This window comes from Eupeodes corollae, chromosome 3, assembly GCF_945859685.1.
Source record: "Eupeodes corollae chromosome 3, idEupCoro1.1, whole genome shotgun sequence".
Classification (NCBI taxonomy): domain Eukaryota; kingdom Metazoa; phylum Arthropoda; class Insecta; order Diptera; family Syrphidae; genus Eupeodes; species Eupeodes corollae.
In genome coordinates, this window is record NC_079149.1 from 127,970,088 (window position 1) to 127,980,613 (window position 10,526).

General features: G+C 32.1%; 2 protein-coding genes across 2 annotated transcripts; both read right to left on the reverse strand.

Moving 5' to 3' along the window:
* Nucleotides 1–301: 301 nt before the first annotated feature.
* LOC129950166 (NADH dehydrogenase [ubiquinone] 1 beta subcomplex subunit 10) lies at nucleotides 302–1,428 on the reverse strand. The gene is made up of 4 exons (XM_056062011.1): nucleotides 1,302–1,428; nucleotides 1,150–1,242; nucleotides 654–929; nucleotides 302–592 (listed from the first exon to the last, which is right to left on the reverse strand). Exons 2-4 carry the CDS (start codon nucleotides 1,229–1,231, stop codon nucleotides 468–470), a joined length of 483 nt encoding a protein of 160 aa, XP_055917986.1. The 5' UTR covers nucleotides 1,232–1,242; nucleotides 1,302–1,428; the 3' UTR covers nucleotides 302–467.
* Nucleotides 1,429–6,755: 5,327 nt separating this feature from the next.
* On the reverse strand, nucleotides 6,756–10,158 carry LOC129949475 (eukaryotic translation initiation factor 4E-binding protein). Its single transcript, XM_056060966.1, has 2 exons — nucleotides 9,551–10,158; nucleotides 6,756–7,585 (listed from the first exon to the last, which is right to left on the reverse strand). The coding sequence occupies exons 1-2, from the start codon at nucleotides 9,690–9,692 to the stop codon at nucleotides 7,380–7,382; spliced, it is 348 nt and encodes a 115-aa protein (XP_055916941.1). The 5' UTR covers nucleotides 9,693–10,158; the 3' UTR covers nucleotides 6,756–7,379.
* Between the last annotated feature and the right edge of the window lie 368 nt (nucleotides 10,159–10,526).

Consider the following 10,526-nt stretch of genomic DNA (forward strand, 5'->3'; position numbering starts at 1 on the left):
TTTGTTTCCAATTTTCCCGAAATTGTATGCCCGTTAGTTCAGTAGAGTTCGTTATTTTTTTTCTTTTCCCCCACATCCTAAATAAAAATACTTTAGCATTTTCAAGATGAACACATCACGTCCTCTGCTCCATGTTAATAACTAGGATAAGTTTTTAGTACCCCAAAAAGAAACACTGTACAAGAATCGCAGGAAAAACTGACAAACTTATAATATCCTACATCAGGACACATGCATATTTTCAACATACCTAAAATACCTTTGTTAAGTCTTTTAATTTGATCTGTGGAATTACATAAAATAAATTTGAAATTGCCACGAAGCCAATTATGGCTTTTTCGCAATTGCATTTTATATTTAGTTTCAAGGTTTTCCATTCCCAAAAGAATGTCATACAATTTCTACAGATGTTTCTTTTTTGTTTGTTTGTTTACTAGTTCGTGATTTTATCACATTCGGGCTTTTGGTTAGTGTTCTTCACCGGAGGTCTTCATTCCAGTACCAACGGGTCCATGACGACGTTCCCAAATCAATCGATGTTTCTGTTTCATGTAGCAACTCTTTGCATTAGCATAGGCTCCCAAATCACCATCTGTTTTGAGAAAACAACATCAAATCAATAAAACATCAAAAACTGGGAAGTTTTTTCTTACACTTGATGAACCAATTTTCTTGGGCTTTTTCCAAGTCATCCAAGACAGGTCGGCATTTGACCATGTGATCGGGTGATTCGTAAAGAACACAATCTTCAAAACGTTGACGCAAAACATTGAGCACCTCATTGTCAACCATACGATCGCGTCGGAATTGTTGGTCGGCTTCGAATCGACAAACGGCATCATCAGTGTAGCACTGATCGATGGTGGGGACACGACGGAATTTCTCATGATACCAGGGATACTTTTGTTGGTTTGGTTCAACAATTGATTCTAAAAAATAAAAGACAGAACATAAGAAAAGTATAGACGCTTAAATAAATAAACAGCTGATTCTACTAAATAAAGTGTGGAGGTTATGTTATTATGTAATTTTGTTCATATTTTTAACAATTTATTCTATTTACTTCTCCAAACAAATTTGATGGAAGGGTTTCTTGAAAAAACGAGGATTTCTAAGTGTTTTGGAAACTTGATAGTTCCTGGTGCTTACCCTTGAACCAGGTTATGGGTCCATCAACCATTCCCAAAACCGTATTGGCAAAAGCCTCCATAGGATTACGAGCTTCCGGCATTTTTGTGGCTTCTGAAAGAAGGAGAAATTAGTAGTATAGAGGGTTTGGTAGGAATAATGTTTATTGTTACATGAATTAAATGTGGAATTTAATGCAAAAGACGAATTTTGTCCGATAATTGAATTGGAAAAGACAAAACTGTGAGTGGTCAAGGAATTTTTTTGTGAACTGTCAAAGTGTCAAATGTGACAGTTGGTTGACAGCAAAAATGTAATAGAATAATAACATAGGGTGGTTATTTAAATTTAAAAATATAAAAATTAAAGTCATAGTCACACTAATTATTGTTTTTGTATGTATTTTTTTTTAAATGGGTACATGGAGCAACATTTTAATCAATTAAAAATTTAATAAAAACGTTTTGTCTTCATATTAGAGTAAAAAAGCGGTTTAATTATTTTAACTAAGGCTGGTATCCTACTATTCTGCATGTTACATTTTATTGCATCAAAAAATTAATTATTTGACACTTTGATTTGAGGCTTATATACTCAAGTATGGTTTGATGAATATGACAGATTGAAACATCAATAAAACTTGGGGTATTAATGACATTTGAAAAAAATTAAGAAATTTCTTTAATTTGAATTGTAACCTAGCTTTCCTTTTCTTTCCCTTTTGCGAATTGTGCAATACACAAACAAAGTTAGAAATTTAAATGAGAATTTTGTTTATACTTCAGAGAATACAAAAAGCTCTGAAATCTTAGAAAATAAGGTGGAAACCGAGCAAGCAACTTGCTGAACGAAGCCAACTTCACTTGAGTTTTTAGTGATGTAAACGAAAATGACAGTTTGGAACTCTGAGTATAATACGCTAGTGTGACATTTTCTCATTGTTGTTTTATATCAGTGATGCCATACTTGATATTTTTAAGATTTTATTGAAATGTATTAATTTGTTTTTAAAGAAATTCATAAGTTTAATTCTGTTTTTGTTTGAATAAAAGGTAGTTTTATTCAAAAAATGAATCATTCAATAAAGGTATGCATTAAAAAAAGTTGTCTTGATATAAATTTTGCATACAAAATAGAGGTGAAACCGAAAAAGGTGTTTCCTTTAGTTAATATGTTAAATCTGGGAAGATTTTATTTATTTAGGTAGTTCATTTTTCAGATTCACAGCATGTATTTAATTCTTGTGGGATAGTTCTTAAACCACGTTTTCACATTTTTGTTGTTTTGCTTGGCCATAAAATGAGTGATAATAAGTCTGAATGCATCTGGAGCTGGGATATTTATCGCGTAAACACTGTCTTAGTGTCTTTTACGAACTTCATTTCATCAAGCTCAAGGTCACGATCTAAAGATACATTTGGGCCATATCAACAACACATGCAGCAACGATTTTTTGGCAGAGTTTGCATCACGATAATCTATAGGACTTAAAATTTCACTTAAAATCACAGCTGAGTTTGACAGCTTTCAAATGCCAACGATTCTAACTTGAAGCTAATGATGCTATGTAAGAGTTTATTAAAAAAAAGTAACCAACCTTTTTTACATAACGTTTTTATATAACTTGTTGGTGTTTAAACGGCATTGTTATTTTACTCAGTCACAGCGTTTATAAATACAACTTTAATAGTTTCCTTCTCCTATCATCAATTCTTAAGGAACCCCAAAGTTATTTACAGTCATGATCACGATTTCAAAATCAGTGATCCTATTACTGTCCTACACTTTCCATTTAGACTTAGATTTGCACTAAGTTTAAGCCTATAAAACGAATAGTAGCATTCATTTATAAATTGTGACTTCTACCGCCATAAACCTAAAACGCTAGGAGCCAACTTCACGTTCACTTTATCTATTTTTTGACATATTAAGAATAGGTTATGTTGAAAATGTAGTGAAACTTTAAAAAAAAAACATAATTAATGACGTTATTCTCTGATATTAGGTTAGGTTGAAGTGGCTGCCCAAGATAAAAACGCACACACTTAGGCCAGGTTAATGGCTCATTGTGATACCACATGAATATTGAGCCTTCCTCCTAAGCTCAATGGAACCAGCTTGAGTCCCTTACGAAAGGTGAGAGGCTGATTATACCGATATGATTTAGATCGTTAAAGAAGAATTCTCCTAGGTAATTCTTGCGTTTCCAAACCAGAGCAGGGCATGTACAGAGAAGATGAAGAACCGTTTCTTCCTCTTCCTCTTCCTCGTCCATACAGCTTCTGCAAAAGTCATTTGAGAATACGCCTAGTCGCGTGGCGTGGTTTCCTATTAGACAGTGTCCGGTATTGACACCAATTATCGGTTTTTTATGCGATCTGCTTGGAGATAGCAAGCACCTTGAACGTTTTAAATCCAGTGTTGGCCGGATGTTTTTTATGACCTGACACGTGGTGATGTTGTTCCACCTGGTGCCTGCCCTCCTCACGGCACATTAGCAACAATTTACAAGCAGTGATTGGTATTCAAGTATGTGCCAAACGTGGTAGGATGGTCTGCACTGTACCGTTCTTGGCGAGTTCATCTGCCTTACAGTAACCTGGAATGTCTCTATGGCCTGGCACCCAGCAAAGGTAAGTATTAAACTGTTGTGGAATCTCCATTAGAGATGATCGACAGTTATGAACTGTTATAGAGTTTGTAGAAACAGAGTCCAGAGATTTGATAGCGGCCTGGCTATCTGAGAAAGTAGATATCAGATGTCGATATCACGTTTTCTTTAAGCTAGGACAAGACTTCTTTTATCGCCAAAAGTTCCGCCTGGAACACGCCTTCTTTTCTTTTTGAACCATCTGTATAAAAATGGATAGACCCATCTTTTAAAAATGTCCTTTTCTCCCAGATAGATCTGGTGGTATAGAAATCTGGAAATTTCTGTCGAATTGCAGTTGACGAATGGTTTACTCTGTGTGCTTTGAAATTGATTCTAAATACCTAACAATACCTAACGCTTATACATAGGCAAGATGAACTTTGGAATTTATTTAGCATATCCCTTTCTTACCTTACCTTTCTCTTAAGCATACTGCCACACCGTACATAAAAATCGGTCTGATTACCGATGTGTATAGACAATGCGTAATTCTGGGTTGTAAGCCCCATTTATTACCAATAGCTTTTTTGCAAGAAAAGAGAGCTACAGTAACTTTTTTGACTCTTTCCTGTTCGTTGCGTTTCCAATTAGTTTTTTTTATCTAAGACAAACTTCAGGTATTTAGCCTCGTCTGAGAATTTTAATTGGATTCCATTAATATAGGGAGGGTTGACAAATGGAACTTTGTATCTCCTCGAAAAAAAGGCTAAATCGGTTTTGTGTGGGTTAACACCCAGTCCACACCGATCAGCCCAAAGTATTAGTCTGTCTTAGGCAGGTTTCCTGACACTGCTATAGCAACATCGTTCGCATAGGCTATCACTCTGAAACCCTCCGCCTCCAGACTAGTTAGGATTTCATTCTTCACTAGGTTCCAGAGTAGAGGGGATAGAACACCACCTTGCGGTGTCCCTCTACTAACGAATCGTCTGCCAGAAGAGTTGCCCAGTTTCGAGTTGATTATTCTGCTAGTAAGCATTAAATGAATTAACTCCCGAAACAAACTCTCTACAGATGTTAGTGCAGATGTGATTGCAGATTTGCCCACTTTGTTAAAGGCACCTGCGATGTCAAGAGAAGCAACCATAGTGAACTCTTTATGATGGTGGGAATATTCGACGGTGCGTACTAAGGTGTGTAACGCTGTTTCCACCGATTTACCTTTACAATAGGCATGTTGAGACAAAGACAGAAGTCTTGTATCAATAATTGCCCTTAAATGGATATCAATAAATCTTTCCAAGGTCATAAGAAGGAATGATGATAGACTTATAGGTTGTATTTCTTCAGGATTGACTTGCGAGCATTTAACTGCTTTGGGTATAAAAACAACTTTAACTTCTCTCCATGCCGAGGGAACATGGACCAGGTAAAGACAGCTGGTAAAAATTGCCTCCAGGATTGGTGCAGTTATGTCAGAAGTCTTTTGTAGCTCAGCTGGTATTCTTCCATTTGGTCCTGCAGATTAAATGGTTTGAAGCTATTGAAAGCCCATTGTAGCTTGTCCCTTGCGATCAGACCTTGTGGGTATGTTGTGTTAGGACTTGAACGCATATAACTGTTGCAAGTTTCGGTAAGAGAACTACTAGGAAAATGAGTATCCAATAGTAAGTTCAGCGATTCATTATTGGAATTTGTCCAGGAGCCGTGTCCTATCGTGTCACAGATAGATCGCCAAGAAGATCGCTTAGATTTCCTTAGTGCTTTCTTGTAAATTCTTAAGAATTCTTTGTAAAAGTCCCGGTTGAAAAGTTTCCTGCATTCTTTTCTGAGCGAGTCAAGCTCTGGGACCCACCATTGTAGTTTCCTCTTTCCTCTTATGTGTATAAGTGGACAAGAAATTTCTAGCGATCTGTTCATAGCTGAGGTAAGGTCATTGACTTTGTTGTCAAGTTCATTAGCTTTAGAGGAAGGACTAGATAGTCCGGATTTTAGTAAACTTTGTAATGAGTTCCTGTATGAAGCGTAGTTAGTTTTCCGATAGTTTCGAAAAGTTTTCGTCCAAATTGATATTGAACTGGATATATCTATCATCACATGAGTTATGTCTAGGACTTCTTGTCGAGTTTAAGTGATGAAGGTTGGTTCGTTTCCAACATTACTCCCTGATATTTAGCTGTGAGAATTTTATATTCTATTAATAAAATACCAATATTTAGGATTCATTGTGTCAATGGTCACCGGTTAATGTTTTGGTTCGTGGACTCAAAGAAAAAATGTTATAATTGCAATTTTCAAATGACTTAATAAACCCAAAGAATGTTTCAAAAATTGTTTTAAGAAAACAACAAAACTCACATAAAGTGGCAGCACTGTAAACAAAAATAACAACGAAATGTATTTAAATTGTTTTAAATTAATCAAGGACACTTGTCAACTTTATCAAAATGTTGCGACATTTGATAAGTCTAAAGAAAAAATAAATAATAATAATAACAGTCAAAACAACGATAGCATATCAATGATTGATAAGAATAATTATGTCCAATTATGTGTTAAATTTATGAACAAAAATTAACAAATAGAACTTTATTTTATCTAGAGGCCATGAAAAAACCTCCAAGACAAAAACAACCTCAGCTGTTCCCAGTAAACAAAATCAAAATACGAAATAAAACACAATTTAATGAATTTTTTTTAAATTTGATTTTTTCCAAATATATTTTTGAAATATATTTGTAAGTTTTTTTTTTTATTTTTATTTAGTTTTTTTAAGCATAATGACATTTTTTCTTCAATATCACAATACTAGTTTTTTTTAATTAAAGAATTTAACTTCTGAATTACATCTCAAGTGCATAGTATCTAAATATAATCAAAGCTCTAAAATTGAACAGAAAAACTTCTAATTTATTTTTGAAAATTTACTTTTTTTCAGGCAGATATTTTAATAATTTTGATAAGGATTTAAATTTTTTACATGCTTTTGGTTAACATGTTTAAGTAGAAGAACAAAACAAAAAATGCCAACTGATAAAATTTTTAACAATTTAATGAAGATAATTTAGATAAACAAATATAATTACAGAATTTTGAGAGTGGGTATAGGTTTTTTTTTCAAAAATGTATTTGATTCGTTTGAAACTATTCAACTTGAGATCTAATTTGAAGTTTGTTTTTCTTTCTCATATTTTAGACCCGGACTCTCACATTTATTTAAAATTTTTTCACTTCGGTCAATATGACCGAATTTTGTTCTTAATACAAAAATATATTCTTTTTTCAAATGATATTCTTAAATACAAATATTATATAATTTATGGGCAAATGACTAATTAAAAAAAAAAGATTATAAGAAATTAATCGAAAAACTAAATTTTCTTTTTCTTAAACTTATTAAAAAAATACAAACTAAATTCTAAGACTTTTCTTTTTTGTTGTTGACTTAAAAACTAGAAAACTATCGATTTTTTTGTATATGTACAAGATTTTTAGTGATTTTGTTGTTGTTTTTGGATAAGTAAGTAAAACAAAAACATATCCTTAGAATATGATTTTACAACTTTTATAATATCGAGAAGTGACTTATCCTGTTAGATTTGTAATGAATTGCAATTTGTTGTTGTTTCTTAATTTAAAAATACAAATATTTATATGTTTATAATTCCAATTGGAATTGTTCATGGCTATCTTCAATTTTCATTGGTGATTTCCTGATAGATTCTGGGACAGGTACACACTTGCGGAATGGTGTCTTAGGGGTGCCTCGCAATAAACACGATGGTATATTGTTTGGTGGGGTTTGACTCATGGGGGAACCGCGGAGATTTTTCATGAAATTGCGTTCATAGATAAGTTTGGTTCCTGAAAATAAAGAAAAAATATACAAAAAAATTAGTTAATGAAGAAAGAAAAATAGAAAAATTGTTTTGTAAAAAATGCATCATTGATACTTGATTCAAGCTTCATAAGAAAAGTCCTTAGATTGAAAGTGTTGGGCACCAGTTTAGTTACAAAAATTGTAAAATAAAAGTTAAATTCTTATCAAAATCAAAATATAAGTGAATTCTGAAGTTTCTGTAAATAAAAACAATTGTTTTTCAAAGCGTTGGGCGCCACTTAAGGAACAAAAACAAAAAATTACTTTAATTTCCTATTGATATCAAAAGTTATCGTTTTCCATAACTTTCCAAATGTTTTTTTAGGATTAACCATTGTCATTTAAATCTTACAACCTCAATAAGGGCTTAAAACAAAAACAAATAACATTATATTTCCTTAAGCGTTGGGCGGCAGTTCAGTTACAAAATTTGCAAAATAAACGTTCAGTTTCCATCAAAATTAAAACATAAGTGGATTCTGAAGTTTGTGTTAAGAGAAACACTTGTTTTTCAAAGCATTGGGAGCCACTTAAGGAAGAAAAACCAAAAATTACTCTTATTTCTTATTGATATCAAAAGTTATCGTTTTCCACAACTTTACAAATGTTTTTTAGGATTTCCCAATGTCATTTAAATCTTACAATCTCCATGAATGCTTAAAATATAAACAAATGACATTCTATTTCCTTAAGCGTTGGGCGCCAATTAAAGTTCATCATTCTAATGTCCCCATCCTTTAGAAGATTATATCTTAAATCGTTTAAGTTTAAGGTTTATAGAGCCTTAATGTCCCAATTTGTGTTCCGTAGTACATATTTACCCAAAAAGCGACGCTATTCCATTTACTGAAAGGACGCGCTAGCTCATGTGAATAAAACAAATCTAGTGCGTAGTTCCTTAATTTGTTCGTCCTATTCGATACATAAACGCTATAAAATAAAACTCTTATAATAAAAAATCGCACGTGTATAACATCAACAACTCGATTTGAATCCTCTTTTGCTAACAACGCCATTTCCTTGAAGGCGCATGTCACCCATATAACCTCTCAGAGTAGATAAATACCAAACAAAACCAAGAAAACTTCTTTGCATCCACTTCTATTTTCTTCTTATTTTTTCTCCCCAGCAATAAAATGGAAACAAAAATTTCCCCTTTCAATAAAATATAAATCACTTCTTTTATTACAATATAAACATATCATCAAAAAGCCTACGCAGTTGAAAAACACAAAAGAAAATATTTGTATTTTGTATGTATGTAAATACAAAACAAAAATGGGATGAAATCACCATAAGTAAATAATATCTGATGCAATTTGTTTTGTTTAAAATAATTCTGTTGACTGTTGAAAATGCAATGTTTAAAGAAGAATAAATACACCTCCGTTAAATTAATTTAAATAAATTACATGCCCATCGAACTGCAGCTGTGGGTGCTATCAATCGTGAAATATACATAATCTTTGTACGTCATCGGACAAGAACATGAATAAAATGTCTATTTATTCACCAAAAATAATTGAATTTGTACAACTTTGTTTGATAATTTGGTTTAAAATGAGTCAGAGTTAAAAATCAGGTGTTTAAATTTAATAAAAACAATGACAATGTTTATAAACAACGTTGTGGATCGTATGTGGAACGTATTTGAATAAAAACCATTTAAAAGCTTTTTACGCTGAATTTTGGAATCTTTTTTGATTGATTTGAATAAATTGATACAATTTCAAGTTTATCCCAGATTCACATTAAGAACAAATGGCTTTTTACCGTTATTTCGTCGTAGTTTTTGAATTCGCAAGAAAAAGGTATGGGCGTTGTTTTTTTCTATCACCATCTGTCAACTTGTTACAAGCATCAAGTTCAACATGTTTAGCATATTTTTAATTTTTATTTTATTTGATTTTAATTAATTATAAGATGCAAATTTTTTATATGTATCTTACCTCCAGGTGTTGTTGAGTACATGGTACCACCAGGCGTTGAAGAGTACACATCTGGCATTTGATTTGGATCATTAATTGTAATTTTCTTCACAACAGGAATTGCGTGAGAATAGGCTTGCCTGGCAGTTGGTGATGCAGACATGTTGATTGTTTTTATTTTTATTTGTTTTAATTAATATAATAAATTAACTTTAAAGCTTAGTTAAGAGAGTTTTTGTTTTGTTTTTTGAGTTTTTTTTTTAAGCGTATAAACTTTCTTTTATTTTATTTCACACTTTCTAATACCGAAATGAGAATATTTTTAATGATTTTATTTGGCGTATCTATGAGATACTTTAATATTCAATAATTTATTTAATTTCACTTTAAGTAAAATTTATTCAATTTTATTTGTTATGGATTGAATTCAGTTTTATTAAATCCAACACTGTTTTTTATTGTTGTTGTATTAAAAGAACAATTTTGAAGAAACTTTTTTCTATAATAATTTGATAGAGGGGCGTTTTTAAAAACTTAACACGACTTCTCCGTACTTAAAAAAAAGGATTCGAAATTCCTTTTTAATATATTTTCCTCCTTCTTCACAGTGACTCACTCGGATCTGAACTGAAACGTTTTATTCGATGGTCGGTCTTTTTATATTCGAGAAATACGCCGGTGATAACTGCGCACTGCGCAAGCGTTTTAGAATTCTTAATGAGAATACCTATAGTCGAGAGTGTATCTATGTATCTTTTTGTTTTGTATTTATATACAAAATATACAAAACAAAAAAAAATACTGGCATGTATAGTTTTCAAATTGAGTAAATAACCAGTAGAACGAAAACAACAGGATTGCCAGATTGTGCTATTTACCGTTAAATTGGGCTATTTTTTTTACAAAATTGTATTTGTACAAAACACAGCTGCATTATCATTAAGCTATAAATAGAGCTTATTTAGTTTAGAGAACTAGTTCAAAAGTGATTTTGATC